Source organism: Pipistrellus kuhlii, unplaced genomic scaffold (genome assembly GCF_014108245.1).
Source record: "Pipistrellus kuhlii isolate mPipKuh1 unplaced genomic scaffold, mPipKuh1.p scaffold_m20_p_7, whole genome shotgun sequence".
In the NCBI taxonomy this organism is placed as follows: Eukaryota; Metazoa; Chordata; class Mammalia; order Chiroptera; family Vespertilionidae; genus Pipistrellus; species Pipistrellus kuhlii.
Genome location: NW_023425573.1, coordinates 46,043,990 through 46,064,721, shown reverse-complemented (window position 1 = coordinate 46,064,721; position 20,732 = coordinate 46,043,990). Strand labels below are relative to the sequence as shown.

The 20,732-nt window shown below is 35.8% G+C and overlaps 1 protein-coding gene across 1 annotated transcript in view; it reads right to left on the bottom strand.

Moving 5' to 3' along the window:
* Positions 1 to 11,353: 11,353 nt before the first annotated feature.
* The window catches only part of LOC118709755 (potassium voltage-gated channel subfamily H member 7), a 76,864-nt gene continuing 67,485 nt past the window's right edge, over positions 11,354 to 20,732 (bottom strand). The window contains exons 10-11 of the mRNA XM_045575493.1: positions 14,243 to 14,435; positions 11,354 to 11,620 (exon numbers count right to left, since the gene is read on the bottom strand). Coding sequence (XP_045431449.1) covers positions 11,354 to 11,620; positions 14,243 to 14,435 — 460 coding nt within the window. The remainder of the gene's footprint in view (positions 11,621 to 14,242; positions 14,436 to 20,732) is intronic.

Genomic DNA, 20,732 nt, shown 5'->3' with positions numbered 1-20,732 from the left:
TAGCTGCCTTCTGCATGCCCCCTACTGGGGATCAAGCCCACCACCCAGGCATGTGCTCTGACTGGAAATCAAACAGTGACCTCCTGGTTCATAGGTCGATGTGCAACCACTGAACCACACCAGCCAGGCCAAAACTATGTTTCTTAAAAAATGGAGGATTAAAAGTAGAATTGTGAAAAAAATACACAACATTTTATAAACGTATAGAATTCTAAATCAATTTTCATTTAAAAAATCCTGGAAAGGACATAATTACAGTCATTTAATTATCTAATTGATAATTTTACATAATTAGCTATCAAATTCATTTGGTCAGTTTTATAAAAATATATGTATAAATAACCCATAATTTATCCTCTAGCTGTTAATTTTTTTTTGAGCATATATTTGATAATGTGAGGGCATTTCTGAGCCAGAGAAAATACAGAATTTTAATAAAATAAATTGAAGTTAATTTTAAAAAAACACAGAATTTTAAATAGAAGTATTGTAGTAAAAGCTAATGTAAGCACGCTGGACATCATTCCCATACAATAAAGATGATAATATGACTCCGCATTCTAGAATCTTAATATCCTGCTTACAGGTGGTCAAGCTACAATGCTCTTCTGAGGTCAATTACAATTTTCCTTACTTGGAGTCTCCTAGCTGAGGTAAAACTTTTTAAAATGACATGTGATGTTCATATACATTTCTGCTAAATGACATTTAGTATTAGAAGTCTTTACAAAGTCCCCTAAATGTGATTTTCAACTCATAGCACATACAAACTATTCAAATTCTGTGGCACACCAAAAAAAGTATATATATTTTTTGCATATATGACAATAAAAATAGGCATACTTTTGATTCATTTACACTGGACGATATTGGCTGTTGTCATTATTTTTTTTTAATTTTTTTTGACACTTTAAGGCAGGGGAAAGGCCAGCCAGTGAGCCGTATAAGACCCCCAAGTTCAAAATCTGGTCTGGCTCTGCCAGGCATTAGGGGTGAGTTCATTAAATGTTTGACCAAATATAGCAGCCTAATTCTGAAGTTGATAGTTTTCTAAGGTCTGAGGATGATGTTATAAATATCCAAGTGGCCCTTGGCCGAGAAAAGGTTCTCCACGCTGGGTCTAAGGGGAAGGAGGTCAGTGCCCCTGACTAGACAGTCAGGTATGGCATGTTTTTAAAAATTCTTGTGACACACCGACTGAAAATTGCTGCTCTAACTCATCATTTGCTACAGGTATTCCTGGGTCTATAAGAATGAGTTTCCATGGGCAGACATAATTTAGAAACTCTCATCCTTCTCAGGGAACTTGAGAAATTCCAAGGTACATTAAAGCTGGTTAATTTTATTTGACCTAGTTTATTCCAGACTCTTTTGGACACAGAACCTCTTTCCCTAGCAAAATAACTTTCCAGCCAATCCAGCTTCATTGTGAGGCAACTCCTTTGCATTTTAATTAAATAGATAATCTTTTAAAAACATTAGGCATAGAGAATATTTTACTGGGATTTTTACACTGCAATACAATTCACTCAATTCAGTGTTTTAAGATAATTGATGTAAACCGACATCCATCACTAAAGTAATAAATAGTTTTGTGATAAACATGACTGGAATATTAATATGTCATATTAATATAATAGATTGTACTGGTTAATTCATGCCCGGTTTTCTTATGATATAAATTATTGAATAATGTACACTCTTAATTCTAAGTGCTTTTATTTATACAGTACACATGTTTCCATGTCATTTGAGAATTTTTTTAATAAACATTCAAATAGCTTGCTGTAAATTTTAGTATCATACAAAATCTGTTACACATATATTATGAGATGCTTCGATTCAAATAACAGTGCAGTAATTCACCTATACCTAAAAAACTGACAAATAATTAAATGTCAGGTATTCCACTTCTGTGTTCAGTGCCAGTTTACATGTTTTAAGTTACATAAAAGGGAAATAAATACTATTAGAATGTTAATTTGGTCCACTGTAAATGTAATCTTAAGGACTGTGCTCATTGGATCTATTTCAGCATGCATTCAGAAACAAAAAGTCATACAAATATCAAGTGATATGTTTATTTCCAGAAAAGACATTTACCCTGGAAGAGAGTAGAATTTATGAATGTAGTTTAAAGTCTGTGCAATTAAAAAAGTAACAAAAACATCAACTTGTGATTATTTCTTTAAATAAAATATACAAATCAAGTTCACTTGTAATCTTTGGGCATTACTAAACTGGACAAACAAAATAGATACTGTTTGTCAGAAATGTGCTTTTCTTTCTCCTTTTATGTTTGACAACTTCATAGATGATATGTACTCTCCTATTTGTAGCAGTTTTCTGAGAGATTAAGAGCAATATATTTGTGGAAAATCTGGTAAATTAAATCTATTGAGTAAAAACTTTATAATGCAACCATGGGTGTTTTTTGGTCATGTACACAATAAATTAAGCACTTTGAAATAAATGAACAATGTTAAGGTATCTAAGAGTATGTCTAGACCTCATAATAATAGGTGATGCAAAAACAAAACAAAACCCATTTTGAACTGTTACAGTGATGAATGCAAAAAGGATCTTAAATGAATACTTTTCAGATATTTGTGGTCTAGAATAAGGTCATGATATCACATATGTACATATATTATAATCATTTTGTAATTTAGAATACTGAGCACAAAATTCCAGCAAAACACCAGAAAACATATGAAAAATTTATGCCTAACTCATTATCAGCTCACTACTGAATAATGGGAAATCTTGTGCTTTTAACGATTTCTTGCCATCTTTTTCTATTTATTTTTAAAAACATATTTTACTGGCATATAAAATTAGAGCCTTATATTACTTAACATTCCTTTTGCCCAAGTTGCTTGGTAATATGTAGCTTTGTACATTTGCGAACATTCAAAACTCAGCTGTGCTTCTATGTATCTGAATAGACAGTAAGTAGACCTTGGCAGCACTTCTACATAACTGTGAAGTGCAGAGTTAGGGAAGGAGGGGGATCCTTGCCTGTGTGCTACTTATTGTTTTAAGGTGTACATACCCCTTTTGCAATATGAGATTGTGGCAATTTGGAAAGTTTACAGGGAATGAGAAGGATTGGGTTTATGTCATCATGTAATAGCTTGCCAGGAATAAGTACCTTCTGATGACATTGTGGGGGAGGAGAAGGGAGTGCCCAACTTTTTCTATTAAGCATAATCATATAAATATGTACTTTACAGATGCATGCATACAGTCACTTGCATTTTAGTTGACTATATTTAATTACATTTTATCTTGCTATGATTACTGAAATTTCAAAGGATAACCTGAACAGTACTAGTTTGATTGTTCTAGAAACATACTATTAATAACTAAAGATCCATATTCTTTTAAAAATTATAGGCCTTTTAAAAAATGATTTTAGGTCCATTCTTTATGCTTAGATGCATGCATGCAAGTCTTTTGGTTGATCTCTTACCACCCCCCTAAGACACTGGGCGGACGATGAGGGCATGTGCCAGGGTATGGGAGGCTGGGGGAAAGTCAGAAGGGGAAAAAAAGGAGACATGTGTACTACTATTTGTAATACTTTAAACAATAAAATAAATTTAAAACAATGATTTTAGGATTAATTGAACTTTTGGATGCATATTTGGGGAGTCCTACATTTAGATAGCATATTTCCAATGCTATCTAAATGTAGGACTCCCCAATTCGTTCTTATAACAAAAGACTTTAAGTTTTAAAATATTAAGCTCTTTCATACTTTGAGTCTTATTTTATAATCAGCCTCACTTATCAATACAGCTTTCTTCTAAACTGTATTTGGTTTAAAAAAAATAAACTATATTTGGTTTATCTTTTTCACTTATCAAATAAGAAATGTTCTCTTGGATTTTTAAACCTTAAAAATGAATGGTAGGGATTCTAAACCACTAAACAGACTAAACAATCCTTAGCTTAGAAAATTTCCACATCATGACCAAAAAATTTTATTTAAAAGTTTTACTTAAAGATAGTTTGATGTTTTTCTTAAATAACAGATTAATGATTCCAGGATGGGGGTAGGGGAATTAAGAATGTATGAAACTTAAGCAAATGAAAATAATATTCTCAGGATATTTTCTTCTTAATGCAAAAATAAAATGAATCAAGCATACATTATAATAATTTCGTTTCACATGTAAGTTAATTTCTTTAGCCATCATAAGTTTTAAGTAATCAAATGTTTTAGTAAATAACTATGTTATTCTTGATAGCAGTAATAAAAGGAAAATGTTTTTGTTTCTTTAATTTTGATTTAATGCTTTTAACTACTCAGTCCAACTTACTAGTGTCCTAGTGGAACTCAATAAAACTGTACTGGTAGATGCACTGCTGCAATTATGTGATATCATGAAATACATCAGCACCACCATGCCCATACCTAGTACTGTGCCTAGTGAAATGTTGGAAATAATTGGCTTCTCTAATAAAAGTATCCTAACTAGCTATTGAGATTTACTTTCTTTTTCCCCAAAATAATTTGTTTTTACAAATTCTTGAGTTTTCATGTATAAATAGATGAGAAATTATATGCTTCATTCTTAAATTATGTATATATGCTATATTTTCAATACAACTTGTATACTTTTAGTTACCAAAAATTTGCAATCATTTTTACATGAAATTTACATTTTTATATTTACAGTTATTTGTAGAAGGTTATTGCAAAACTAGTTGTGCAAGTAGATTACATTGTCAATACCACATACCAATCTTTGAAGAAAATATTTGTTAAAAAATAAATATTTCTGCACAGAGTATTTGAAAAGCATCATGATTTCATGCTACATTATGTGCATAAAGACTAGGGAATAGTATGTGTTTGGGTAGATTGTTTCATTATGTTTAAAGCATTCCAAGGAACTTAACTATGCAACTGAGTTTCTTTATAACAGGTAATTGATATTTTCAATGAGATCATACATTATTTCTTGAAATATATTCCTTAACTGGCAAACATTCTGTTACATATTTCCTATCAAAATTTTAGAAGTACAGATTTCAGCTAATTAAAATCAATAGGTGCCTAGGAGATAAAAACTAGGAATCCCTCAATATTTTTATCTTAATATTTGAAAAAGGGTGTCTTGTCATTTTAAAGCTTTTGCAGTTATGGGGGCAATTTGATGAAGTTGTGGAGGAGTTCATTATAAGATTACTGATCCTTGAATTTTACTCCTAAATAAAATAAGGATGAAGGAATGGTATGGAGTATTTTTTTTTGTACAGTCAAACAATGTAATGTCAACATAAAAAAAATATATATAGTTTAAATGTTAACAGTTGTGATTATTTTCAACTTAAACAAAACAGGAAGTACAAAGAATATAGATTAAATATATAAAATCATAGGTGTCCCAAATTATTTTGTATTGCTCAAAATATAAAATACAACTAATGGAAGTCACACATGCCATGGATTACCATAGGAATTTAAGTTTTGACATTACTAGTAGCTTTTCAAGAATAACCATGTTAATATTGCCACTTTATATAAATAACAATATTTTATTGGGATCGTTTCTATAATAATTCTTGCTATTCCCATTTAAAAGTTTGATTATGATTGTAGAACAATTAAATTGGTCAGTTGATTGTATTCTTAACATCTGTGTTCTTAAAACTATATTTATCTAGATGTTTTATTCTATTCATAGTGATAACTTGTTAGTTTTATTTTATTTTATTTTTTATTTATATATTTTAATAGAGTCCAGAGAGAAGAAGGGGGAAAGAGAGAGAAAGAGAAACATCGATGTGAGAAAGGAACATCCATCTGTTGCTTCCCACACATGCCCCGACCTGGGATTGAACCCACATCTGGGTATGTGGCCTGGCCCAGAATTGAACCCATCATCTTTTGGTGCACAGGGCAATGCTCCAACCCAGCCACACTGGCAAGGCTAATTTGTTAGTTTTAAATAACTTCCTGTTAATAATCTCTTCCAACCCCCCATGTAATCATTTATATGAATAAGCTTTGTGATCATTTCATGCAGCCAGTTATTAATAATTCATGTCTTCCTGTGAATTTTCTACGTTGCATATTCTTAAAACAAAGTGAATTTGTACCATAAAAGCAAGTATTTAGTCTAAGCTGGGCACTGGTCAATCACAATGCCTAATTCTTTATAAAGTATTTAAAAAATAATCTTTTTAGTTTTGAAATATTAATATCACTTCATTATAAGTTAAATAGAAACACACACACACACACACACACACACACGCACACAAAAAGAACAGCTTTGATTGAGAATACTTGAGAAGTGAAGGGTAGAGCTACTGCCTACCTAGAAAACAATTGCAATACAAATAAATGTAGAATTTTATGAATGTTGGACAAGGCAATATTTGACAAATATTGGGATGTTGTAGCAGAGGAAATGTCCCTAACACTGGCGTTCTCCTGCTCTGAGCAAATGGATCTTGGCTTGTGTGAGAATATTTTCGTAGATTTTTTAAAAATTTGTTCAGTTAATATTGGTTAATATCTTTCATAGATTTTTGTCATAGGGTGTAAATGCGATCAGTGTTGAGTAGGGGAAAGCAATGGAAGGTTTTCAGAAGACTGTCTGATTCTACTGCACTTCCACCATAATATCACCATCTCCTTGATTGTGGACAAGTCACATGATGATCTCCAGTTTTTTACTGCTTTGGTTTGCCAAACATTTTCACATAATATATATGGTGTCCCCAAAAATATATACACACTTTTAGTAATTATTCCAATGTTTTTTTCAGACTTAATCCTTTAGAATAAACACTTATTGAAGGTGGGTATATATATTTTGGGGGACACCTAATTCATCTCTTGAAGATATTTAGGATATTACCTCCATTTTTATAGTTTTGGATATTGGGGCCTTTGAGAGTTTATCATGAGAGTAAGTGGAGAAGGTCACATTTGAATTCAGATTTATCATATTGAATCTTGCCATTGGCACCATTTCACATGAGAGCTTAGGCTGTCTAATACAGCTGTGTATAGTGAGGGAGCAGGCCTGGTTGCCTGAAAAAAACAATTGTAACTTGAAAAATCTATTTTATGAAAAAAAAAATAGAAAGTGTATTTTCTTTCAAAATTGTATTTTGAAAATGTTTTTTTTAAACATCCATTTGGAATTATATCCCATGAATGTAAAGAGGTGCTTCCACAATGAAGCAGCCTACAGAATCCATTCTGGTAGCAATGAATTCGACAGATGGCCTTTGCACCCTGGGCCTTTGCTACTGATTCAGCATAGATGCATTTGTAACCATGAAAATCATACTCTATTATTGTACATAATAAATATTTCTTTAAAGCTCTAAACCTAATCAGGACAAAATACAATTAAGAGAGATGAAACAATAGCTACATTTGTGTTTTTCTGAATCAAAAACTTCAGTCTTGGTAACAGCTGTTTAGTTGGAGACAGCACTGTGCAAAAGCTAAATTAAAAATTATTTATTTTTCTGATTTAAATGTCATGTTCCTGGATGAGAACCAAAGAATCTAACATTTTTTGAGCACCTACTATGTGCCAGAAACTTTAATATATGGTATCTAATTTCCTCCTCAAGCTTCCCCAAGGCAGGTCCGATGATCTCATTTTACAGATTTAGAGAAAAGATTTGAGGATATTAATTAACTTGCTTAGGGTTACACAGCTATGAATGAAAGAACTCACACTGATTCCCAAGATGGTCTGACTGCAGAGCCCATACTCTCATTGTTCATTCTGAAAGTTTTCATGTGCATCTGGATTTTATGGGGAATGCCTTCTTAAAAAGATTGCTGGGTCCCACCACCTGAGGGTCTGATTTAGTAGGTCTGAGAGGGGCCCAAGAATGTGCATGTCTCTAAATTTCCAGGTTGTTGGTGCTAGTGCTCCTAATTTGAGGACCACACTTAATGTCATCTCATCTTGTCTTCCTAGTGACTCTGAACCCACCTGATAGACACATTTGTTTTACCACAAAAATGTCATTGGAAACTAATAACATTTGAATTATTTAGTAATTTATAAATGTTTTTATCTGAAATAAGAAACCTGGTTAAATATAGTGATCTAGTTTTGATTTTAACCACAGATAAGCAATCTAAAGATTACACTATATTAAATTAGTCAATGTTGTAATTTACGTTTAGCAACTAGATTTACTGCATTCAATTTTCTAACCATGGAAATTGTTCAGGAGAAAAGATATTGTCAATTATTATTTTAGATATGGTGACGAGGTGATACGTTTTCTTACACAATATATGATGGGGCTTTAAAATAACATTTGGATAAGACATTGTTCTTCTGGGCATTATGGAACCATTGCTAGAGATCAAATTCCCAAAGGACCTTGTAAGCAACTGTTACACACGCATATTAAATGAAACACCACATGCCACTCTGCCCTGACTGGATTTCTTATTCCCTCATTTGGAGAATTGGAAGGTCAGCTGTGCTGACCAACCATTATAATGGGCTTGAGAAACTCTGTCCCAAATGTGCCTCTACCTTCCTATGCTTGTTGAATGAGTGGTTGTTAATTTTAAAGCCATGCAAGAATATTGCTTCAACACTTTTCACTCTTGGTTTTCTTGTTAACTAATTAGAGCATGGGTCTCCCCTGCAGGGTAAAATTATAAGTCTAAGTATTAACACTCTGCTAAGCAATTAATAACAGTAGGAAACATCTAACCCAAATAACGTTTAGATTTTAGATGGCATTTTATTTAGGCCTGGGGACCAGGTAGCAATATCTTTAGGAGGAAAGCAAAAGGTGTTATGTGAGTGCTTTTAGTTACCCAAAGGGAGAGCAGTTGCTATACTGCCCTTAGCATTGGCTGTAGCAGGTAAACCCTGCTTTCAGTAGGGTCCCATGATGGAGGGGTCGGACTGTTTTTGCTACGTCCCATGAGGAAAGTGACAGTGATTTTAGGCATTAGGTCTTCGGCTGGGACAAAGGGATGAATTTTGTAAATTAAGATAACTGCATTGGTCATCTATAAGGCATTTTAACCATTGAGTCTTCTGACATTTTGACTGAGTAATGGCATCTTTATGTTGCTCGGCTCTTTTTAAACTCATGCCTTGTGGGAAGGGATTTTCCTAATCCTAACTCTCTGACTTAGATTTTAATATCAAGCAATTGATTTCTATAAAGGCTAACCAAAAAAGGTTTGTATCATGCTACAGTTTAAAAAAAAGTTGAATGCTTGCATGCTGTCCCCCATCTTCCCATTCCTTCATGCTCAGTTTTTATAGAGAAGCATAGTGGCTTTATGTGGAAGGGTGGATTTTATGCATGCCATAACAAATGTTGCCGCTGAAGCATTCACTAATCAAACAATCAGATCTAACTTCCTCACCTGCCAAATTCTCTCTCCCTACAAATGAACAGTCTCTGGTGAATTTATTTTGAATTTCCCTGGAGCTCAAGCTGGCAATCCTTATGAAATTTGTTGCAGCTGCAAAAATGTGCCTAAATATGGAAATAAAATCCCTAAATCATCCTCTGAATTAGAGTTAGCCTTTTCTCTCTCCCCTGTTTGGCACCCACAAATGTTCGTTGAATGAGGAAATAAAAGCAGCAGTTAGTCCCTAAGTTTCTACGTGTAAAACACCAAATAGTTTGGGAAAGCTGGCTAAAATTTTTATACTTCTACTGAATTGATCATATTGCCATCCGTACTTGATTATAAATGTTTTGGTGTTTCAAAAATTAAGCAGGGATTAACATGCTCATGCCTATAGATTGTTTCCCACATATGTTAGCAATTTATGTGACCGTTTAAAAATATATAGGGAACCATTTAAGGTTACTTTAATCATATTTTAAGAAGAGCAATAGTTTTTGTTAATGTAAACAAATTGCTTGTATTTGACAAGCATAGATAGGATAGAAATATATTATATTAAATAATGTGCACAGGTATAGTATTTCTTTAAAACTATATGAGTATAAGAATTAGTGAAGGACTTAGAAAACTTCAAGAAATTTCAAATTTTTGTCCAGAAGAAATGAATATAATGCTTGAGCTCATAATATGTTTAAACTTGTCCTCAAACGAATTGAAAAATAAAGCAACTTAACTAGAACTTGACTAGTCAGAGTTCTAAATTAACTTGCACATTTTTTTTGTGCCTTGATTTTAAAAGCGATTTAGGCCTCCCTCTACAAAAGAAAATCTAACAGTTAAAAATATTAAGACATTGCATTATGAATATATTTTAATATTCTGATGGAATATTAAATGGAATATATTCAGATATTCCAATATTCTAGGGTCAATATATATTCATTTAATCTTTGATTAGCAAATGTGTGTACAATAAAACTGGAATTTTACTGTTGGTGGGTGTGCATTTCCTTCATCGGCAAGGAAATGTACACTGTTTTCCCACAGCCGGGGTTAGAAAGCCAGAGAATAACTTATACTCAACGAAAACTAGCTTTGCCAGGCAAACGCATTAAAATTGCACTTTAAAAAAACAACAACAAAAAACTATGTGCCTTTACTCTTTTGATCAAGATTGCTCTAAAATATATATTAGAAGAAAGCTGTGGATATCAGTTTTTGTCAGTTACTCGTTAATAGTTCTCTCTTCCCACCCCCCAAAAAGTAGAAAATTAGAGAAACCTGCTTCTAATCATTCAAGGAAATGTGCCAGTGGAAAGCATTTTAGGTAATTTGTAAATGCAGTGAGTGACAGAATTTTAAACAAAAAGGCCTTTTTGTCCTCATTAATACTTGTCTATATTCGTGTATTTAGTACTAGTATATAGTCAGAGATCTCTAACTCTAAAACTGCAATTTTTTTTTTGTTAGTATGGGGTGGAATGAATGTAATTAACTACGAATATCAGTTCTCAAAAGTGACTAAGTTCCCTTTTTCCTCCTTGAACTTCCTTGAGTTGAGGATCATCTGAGTTGCATCCGTGAACAAATTTTATCCGTTGGTTCCTAATTGAAGGCATTTTCATAACAAAGTACTGATTTAGTAAAAGCAGGAAACAGGAGTCTCCATGCAAGAGAAAATGGAGTTTCCTAACATGCACATGATTTAAAAAATAAAAATAAAAATAAAAAATAAGGTGCCTTGAGATGCTGGCAGTTTTAACATTTGGAACAAAAGAGTTCATATGTATATTTACAACCTAACTGCTCAATTTTACCACACAAGCTTCAGTTTAGGAAAATATACAGTACTTTTGCATATAATGGTACCTTTGAGCCCCTGAGTCAAGTAGAGAGGATTTAAATACAAAAAGGAAAACAGCCATTAAAAGCACTTACATTGTATGTGGAATAAATAGTACAAAATGATTATTTCCCCGGAAGACCAGGATCAGAAACATGCCTATGAAGACCCAAGATTGCTGCAGTGCTGGGGGAGGACTCTGTTAAAGAAGGATGCCTAATTGGATGAAGGTAGGTTTTTCTTTGCCTCCAGGGAAGCTCTAGGGAGAGCTCACTGTCTTGTTTTAAACGTGAAGGCAAGTTGTCTTCTGAAGCTGTGTTCAGATGCACACCACTTGAGAGCGATTCTTTGGATTTGAGTTTAGATTTGTCAAGGTCCAGAAATTCAGGGCACTGATAGAAAGAAAAGAAAACGTATTTTTATAATTTATTTGGACAGAATCCTAAAATTATACTCATGAAATCTAAGTATGTTCCCTCCCTACCCCCAATCTGTATTTAATTAGTAATACTAGCCAACCTTTCCCTCCCAAAGGTGGGTCAAGACATTGCAAGTTAGGTGTGAGATTAGGTCAGTGGTCAGCAAACTCATTAGTCAACAGAGCCAAATATCAACAGTACAATGATTGAGATTTCTTTTGGGAGCCAAGTTTTTTAAACTTAAACTTGTTCTAATGCCACCTTCAAAATAGACTCGCCAAGGCCTTGGTACTTTGTGGAAGAGCTATATTCAAGGGACCAAAGAGCCGCAATTTGCTGAACAAAGGGTTTAGATAATCCTGAACAATCATTCCAAGAACTTTAGTTTTACTCTGAAGTCAGAAGAGAATTTATTTATTTTTTATTTTTTCATTACACAAATGATCCACACGAGTTTTTCAGTTGAGTTTTAACTCAAAATTCAAGACAGAACTGGGATAGGAAATGTGGGTCATTTGTGAGGAGAGAAAAGAAAAAAGGAAGAAAAATCGCCCATCCCTGCTCAGAAAATATTGTCTAAATCCACTGAAAGCAAAGAACAAAGCTTGTGGTTTTGCGTGTTTCCTAATCATTCACAACTAGGGATAAATTAATTTCTACTTCCATATTTTAGAAAGACTGCATTATTTTCCATTTGCACATTTCCTCCTGTTACTAATCTTGTTTCTGTTAAAAAAAAAAAAAAAAAAAAAGAAAAGGTGGGGGGAGGTTTCTATGTAAGGTAACTGATAGGGGCAGACATAGAATACTGGGGACCAACTCTAATTGTAAGAAATATTAATCATGCTCTGTTACCCGTGATTGCTTTATTCTGATTGAAGAAGGGACATTATAACCTGGCTGAAGCTCACCTGGAAATGCAGTCCATCCTCTCCATCAGGAGCTGCCTATTATCATGGAAAGATGAACCACCATGTTGCAGAAACCAGAATGGCCAGCCCTTTGAAGCAGCCCTTTGAAGACCCCCAGCCTTTGCATACCCATAGGCCTTTGCAAATCACCAGACCCGTTGAGCATGCCTTTTGCCTACTTCCCCATGTAATCTTTGTCCTTCTATCCATTATTAGCAGCTGGTTTATGGTGGGGTGCAGAGCAGATTTCTGTGGATGACTTGCTGCTCTCCACACTGCCAGCATTAATGGAATAAACGCTCATATATGATTCAACCCTGTCTCTGCTTTATTGGCTCAAGTAGTGACAGGGAGCATGGACCCTTGATTGTCCAGTTGCATAATCTCATTGGTTGATTCTGATTCTAAATTCACCCTGTGGTAATTGGGCATATAACGTCTTTAGTAAAAGGTTTGTCTTTGGCTTGTCCATTACTTCTGTGCATCTAGGTTAGCTTACCTTTGAAATAAAACATGACCATCCTCAATAGAGCACATTATGTTGTTAACTATCCTGTACTCCAATCCCGACCTGACCTTGCTTTCTCCTGCCTCCATGGAATGTTTCTACCTTTCCTCCTTAATTTTAAATGCACAAATGAAGCTGCAAAACTGATATTCCTGGAGCATTTGAGATCTTGCTCCTTGACATATGTTGTCAGTTTGGCTAAAATAAACTCTTAAAAATTCTCTATAGGGTTGGATGTTTCTTATGTCATTATTTCATTTCCCAGAATATTTTGCACTAAATTCCCAAACTTTAAAGAAAGTTTACACGATTGTTCTGTACACCCTTATTTAAATCACTATTCTTAGAAGCAATTTGGCCATAGTGCTTAAGTTAACTAAGAATGATTTCCAAAATAGAATTCCAAGGGAATTTGACTTTCAAATTAACATAATTCAGAGGGGCTAATTTGGAGGGCTTCAGAGGCAAGATGAGGGACTCCTCTTCCATTCTCCAGGGGAAGAAAAGGTTTAGAGATCTTTGGTGATGGTAGGGTACAGATATTTACGATTACTAATTTGGCTGCTCTTGAGCCTCAGGTCTTCTGTGTCCAGCTGCTATTTTTCTTTCACTTCCTTCCTGAGACCCTGTCCAATAATTCATCTGGTCACTGAAGTGCTTTTAGGACCAGGGTTTTTTAAAATGAATCTTCTGCCGAAGCCGGTTTGGCTCAGTGGTAGAGCGTCGGTCTGCGGACTGGAAGGTCCCAGGTTCGATTCCGGTCAAGGGCATGTACATTGGTTGCGGGCACATCCCCGGTAGGGGGTGTGCAAGAGGCAGCTGGTCGATATTTCTCTCATCGACGTTTCTAGCTCTCTATCTCTCTCCCTCCTCTCTGAGAAATATCAATAAAATGTATTTAAAAAAAAGAAAAAAAAAAAAAAAAAAAAAAAAAAAAAAAAAAAAAAAAAATAAAATGAATCTTCTAGGTCCATTGTTCTCAAACTTTAAATGGGCCTAAGAATAGCAGGGAATAGCAAGGGAGGTAGGGTGGAGGGATGGAGATGTGTAAAATGTGGAATACAGAGTCCATTCCCAGAACTGAGTAAAATGAGAACCTGCGTTTTCCACAGCATCCAAGGTGGCTTTGATTCAGGTGGTCCCTAGAACACACTTTTCTACCCTATCCACACTCACTTGTGAGGAAGGACTAAAACTTCGATCCGTCTTGATAGATGCTCTCAGATGACTGGCTTTCATCAGGTGGATGGTGGGTCTCTGATACTCCGCTCCTGCAGTCACCATGCTGTAAGCTGGGGGGACCACTGTGGTTTGTTTCTGCAGCAATTGTAAGATGGTCTGGATGTCTGCAGTCATTTGGGATTCAAGTCTGCAGGACAGACAGAAAGGGGGAAAGACAGTCCCTAAATAGTTGATCATTAAAAAGAAAATGAGAAAATTTCAGCACCACTACTGTGTATTGGTTTAATATGATTTTAAATCCACTTTTTAATGACATAAGTGAATTTGATCCACCTGTTTATAACAAAGACAAAGTTGTAAAAATTAAGTTGTTTTGACATGAGAATGAAATTGTGTGAGGAAGCTGAAACCGGTTTGGCTCAGCGGTAGAGCTTCGGTCTGCGAACTGAAATGTCCCAGGTTTAATTCTAGTCAAGGGCATGTACATTGGTTGCGGGCATGTCCCCGGTGGAGGGTGTGCAGGAGGCAGCTGGTCGTTGTTTCTCTCTCATCGACGTTTCTAGCTCTTTATCTTTCTCTTCCTCTCTGTAAAAAAATCAATAAAATGTATTTAAAAATAAAAAAAGAAATTGTTTGAGGAAGATCCATCTCTTCTGTTGTCATTGATGACATGTAGAGAAGCAATGATGGCAAGGGAATATGTAAACTCTAAATACTGAGAGTTTGTGGGGACAATCCCAGTGTTCTGGTCTGGGCAAGCTGACACCTTGCTGGCCAAAACAGCTCTCAAAGATCTTGAGGCATTTGCTCCTGCTGTGGCCAAGGAGATGGTCAGCAGTGCAGCTCAAGAGTGCAGCAGCCTCAGGAAGAGAAGGCACTCCTTGTGGGCGGGTCAAAGCCATTCAGAGGCCCTGTCATAACTCCCGAAGCAGCTCTGAGTGTCCATCAGCACTGGTGTCTTTGCTCCCTAGCAATGTGCTCTAGCAACAGGGGCCTCTTGCTTCTGTGCTGGCAGCTGTGGATGTCAGCTCTTGGTTGGCCAAGTGCCTCTCCCAACTGCCTACTTGTATCAAAGGTTCCTCATCTATATTTGGAGTTTATTTCTTTTATTCCTCCTCCTTTTTACCTGGGACACTAATGCAATTAATCTAGCATTGCTGTGGAATATGTTCTTTATTTGGCTTATTAAGAGATATTATCTTGTATGCTATTCTCTTGTGAAATTATAATTCCCGAGGCAAACCTTTATTAAATAAATTGCTGGCAAAGACAAAATCAGTCCCTGAGCATAATTTTGCCGCCCAAACAAAACAACCACCAACAAACAGAATTATGAGCCTGCTTTAAACAAGAAGAACAGGAGAGGGAGCACGGAGATTCTCTCCTGGCTGTTGCTAGCTTCCTGTCTCACTAATGGTTCTGATAAAGACCATTGCTTTCCTGCTTATTTAATAAGATCTTATCAGGAAAAAGCTGAATGGAATAGACTATATTTCTACAATGCTCTTTGTATTACATTTTCACGACAAAGCTGTATTGTTTTCAAAGTGTAAAACACACTGAGAATCTATTTTTAATCAATAATTGTCTTTTCTTTTTAATCAGGCTTTGCTCAGTTTCTTGTGAAAGTCTATCTACTCTATAAAAATAGAGATTTGGGTAGCACATTTCATTTTTTATTTTATTTTAAAAAATATTTTAAAATTGATTTTTAGAGAGAGAAGAAGGGAGAGGAAAAGAGAGAGATAGAAAAAAAAAATCCATGGGAGAGCATAACATCCCAATCAGCTACCTCCCACATGCCCCTACTGAGGATCGAGTCTACAGCCCAGGCATGTGCCCTGACCAGGAATGGAACTGGCAACCCTTTGGTGCATGGGAGGACGCCCAACCAACTGAGCCACACTGGCCAGAGCATGGTTAGCACATTTCTTTCAGAGTGACAACAACTGGATAATTTCTTGTTTGTTTCAAATTTATATTACCTTTATTTTACTTTGCCTACCTCCTATTCCCATCAAGGGTTGTATATTATTCATTAATATAGTCTTTCTGTAATGCGAAGTACTGTTAATGTTAAATTCCTTTCCAGTCTAAGTTCAGGCCTTTGACATTTATGAGACAAATCAATGTAAAAGTTTACTTGCTTCTGTAATCCATCTGACTTGCAAAATACTATTAAGATCATTTTTTACACAGAGCTCAAAGTAGCCAACTGGCTTGTTAATTTTGTTCTCATTTTAAATTAAAATTCAAGGGAAAATACAAAATACAATAGGGCTGATTCCCCTCCTTTGCATGTGTTAACACCTTTTTAAAAAAGGAATTATGTGGGCATAAGAACATAAAATTTGGACCATATGCCTCTTTAGACAACTCAGTTCTCTTAACTCTTTACTGACTTGTCTCTAAATGAAAGATGCAAAGGAAAGCTAAGTCTTACAAAAATTTTAAAATCATAAAACTAATTTTGCTCAATTATATACATTCTATAATTATTGAAGAGAACTTAAACATTTGATTTGAAAGGGAACAGAATAAACCTGAAAAACATGAGGAAATATTGTTTCTTTTTAACTCAATATTAATTGATACTGCAAATCTTTCTTCTGAGAAACATTATTCTGTACAAAATATAGAAAAAATATAGCTTATTATCTTCTAAACCAATAGTTATAAATTATTCATGATTCTGCCTTGTGAATGACAGAAGGTCACATTGAAAAAAGAAAAATTGGGCCATCAACTAGTTTATTTATCTACTTGTTACCTATAGGATTGATTTAATTTTTTATTGGTGTCAACTAAATTGGGTAGACTATTATTTTATTGTTGTACATCATTTTGTTTTCACTCCTCAACGTCCAGCTCAAATTTTAATCTGCAACCCAAAATCTTCCCTTATCTGACTCACTCAGAATTTATTTCTCTCTCTTCTGAGCCTCCAAAGAAAAGTTTTCATTCAGTCTTCATTGTAAATATTTCTGTAAAAATTTGTCCTATCACTAACAACATTTAATATTTACCAAGTGGCTTACACATGTTTATTACATTAAATTTAAAAGGATTTGGAAATGGAGCATACAATAAAAACCTCACCATTAAGGAGGATTCAAGCCCTGATAGTCAAAAATTATGGTAACATTTCTGAGTCATGTGAAACCTTCATATGGTAACACTTCTGAGTCATGTGAAACCTCCAATCAGTTCCCTACCTTGAAAGGACCAGACTCTAAAATCCTATCAATATCCTACTTCTAATCCCCTTCTGAGATATCACTTAGGCTCTGTCAAGATGGTAGTCCCTTCCTGAAGTGATTTTTAATACTTGGTTTTGTTTCATTAACTGGTGATCATCTGATATTTTGGGTAGTTCAATGCAATGGTTAAATGTTGCCCCCACCCCCTCTGGCCCCATTCATATGTTGAAGCTCCAACCCCCAGTGTGATAGTATTAAGATGTAATGCCTTTGGGAGGTGATTACATCATAAGGGTAGAGCCCTCATGAATGGGATTAATGCCTTTAAAAAATCCAAAGAGCTTCTTTCCTTTTTTCTAAATGTGAGGCCACAGGGAGAAGACAATCATCTGTGAACCAGGAACCTAGCTCTCACTAGAAACAGAATCTTCTGACACCTTGATCTTGGACTTCCCAGCCTCCAGAATTGTGAGAAATAAATATTTACTGTAGCTAAGCCACCATTCCATGGTATTTTTGTTATATCAGCCGGACAGACTAAGACATCCAATGAAGGGGAGCATTAGTGAAGAATTTCTTTACTATGCATGGATTATATTTTCATGTCTTATGTCTAGGGTATACTGGCTTCATTGGAAAAGACTCTTCTACTGAGACAAAATAATCCGCTTTACTCAGGAAGTATAACAATTTTTAAAAGTCTAGCTTGGCCTTTAAAACAGAAAAGAACAATCCAGTTTTAAAACTTTTTTTTTTTTTTTTTTTGTCAGTGAGGGATATCATAATATGTCACCCCAAAATGTCACTTTGGCATATTGATTATTTTGAGCTGCAGGCACTTGAAAAATAGCAAATACAGGGAGAGGCTTTCTCTGAACCCCCATTATCTGCAGTTTCCCCCAAATAAAGTCACTTGTCACGAATCCCCTCCCTGGGAGTTTTACCTACTAGGGAAGACTGACTCTTGTCACAGGAGAGGAGACTAAAAGTTCCACTCCCAGGCAAGCTTTGTCACAAACTAGAGATATCTCCCATCTCTTTCCTCTGGTCTGTTCATCTTTCCTAAAAAACATTCACTCTCCTCTAAGAGGCCTACATCCCCCTCCCCCTTGCTCTATTTTAAAATGGTATTTAATCTTAAATTCTAAGCCACCTTGGAAGTTCTTCATTTTTCCTGGATATTTCTCAAATACACATGAGGTATACATGTTACTAAACATATGTTTGTTTCTCCCTTGTTAACTTGTCTTTTATTACAGGGGTCTCTGCTAAGAACTCAGAGTAGAGGGAAATTTATTTTTATTTCCCTACATCAGCAAAGCTGCACTGCTGTGTAAAATGAATGTTTTCATCCACTTATTCAAAGACTCACAATGCATCAGGCACTGTGTTAAGGACGAAGGAGTAGAAAGGACATGATGACAAAAGAACAGGACTCTGATCTGGGGCGCCTACTGGAGCTGACTATCCAGGGTAGAAAAATGAAGGAAGTGCATAAAAAGCCATAACAGTAGGTGATACAAGTGCTCAATACTATAATGAAGGCAACAGATAAATTTCTCTGGGTGTTCTGCAAGGGATAAAATAATTATTAAAAGCTTTACTCTCTGGGGCCTCCCCACTCAAAGTGTGGACAAAGCTGGGAGCTAGTTAGAATGTGAATTTCCAGAACTATTGACTTAGAATCTGCATTTCAAAAGGATCCCAGGTGTTTTACAAGCACCTTAACGTTTGACAAGCAATGCTTTGAGATCAAGTGTTAATGATTTCCCTAAATATGTAGCTTATCTACAGGCATAATATATAAGTATATAAGAACATTTCTTATATGGACCTTCACCGCAAATGTAGTTTAATTGGCCATTAAAGCAGAAAAGCAACAGCAGCAAAAACAATTGAAGATAGAACATTTAAGTTTGCTTTCATTGATTATGTTCGTAATATGTGCATTTGGATGGAACAAATAGGGGTAGAAATTCATGGTTCTATATTTGAACAGAATGCTGAAGGTAAGTGGGATACATCCAACTCTAGAAAGTTAAAGACCAAATTGGGTTGCCCTCTGCAAAATTGCTTTTGCCTTCTAGAGTAAAGTGGAAAAAAGAGGTGCTGGAGATAGCAGTATAGTAAAAAGGTAATATTTTGGATTTTATGTTTTAGGTTTCAAAGGGGCTAAGCTGAGTTAGGCAATAAAGTATTTGTGAAAATATTCAGAAATAGAAAGAAGTTAGTCAAAGGAAAAAAAATATGTCTAAGGACATGCAGGTGCTAGGAATATGTCAAAATATTTAATTGTTTTTTGGCTGTGGAAAAGTTTCTAATAATAACAATAATAGTAGTAATAGTAATAATTATTATTATAGTGTAAGAAAATAACAATGATTATTACTAACTAGAGGCAGCCCAGTGCATGAAATTCATGCATGGGGTGTGTGTCCCTTAGCCCAGCCTGCACCCTCTCCAATTTGGGACCCCTTGAGGGATGTCTGAGTGCCCATTTAGGTCCCATACTTCTGGGCAGTCAGACATCTCTCTCACAATCCAGGACTGCTGGCTCCCAACTGCTCGCCTGCCTGCATTCCTGATTGCCCCTAACTGCTTCTTCCTACCAGCCTGATCACCACCTAACCACTCCTCTACCAGCCTGATTGATGCCTAACTGCTTCCCTGCCAGCTTGATTGCCCCTAACAGCCCTTCCCTGCAGGCCTGGTCCCCCAATGGCCCTCACCTGCAGGCTTGGTCCCCCATAACTGCTCTCCCCTGCAGGCCTGGGTCCTCTCCAACTGCCCTTCCCTGAGGCCCAGTTGCCCCCAACTTCCTTCCTCTGCTGGCCTGGTCATCCTTAACTTCCCTCCCCTGAGATTTGATCACCCCAACTGCCCTTTCCTGCTGGCCATCTTGTGGTGGCCATCTGTGTCCACATGGAGGCAGCTATCTTTGACAACATGGGACAACCATCTCATGTGTTAAAGTGATGGTCAGCATATTACTCTTTTATTAGATAGGATAGAGGTCTGGTACATGTGTGGGGGCTGGCTGGTTTCCCTGAAGGATGTCCAGGATCAGGGTGGAGGTTCCCTTGGGGTGTGGGGTGGCCTAGGTGAGGGGCCTGTGGTGGTTTTCAGACTGGTCATGCCCATGGCAACCCAAGTGGATTTATTTATCTGGGATTTATTTATCTTCTATAATTGAAATTTTGTAGCCTTGAGTGGAGGCCAGGTCAGGTCAGGGTGGGCTGGAAACTTGGCTACCTCCATAGCTGGGGCAACCCAAGCCTCCTGCT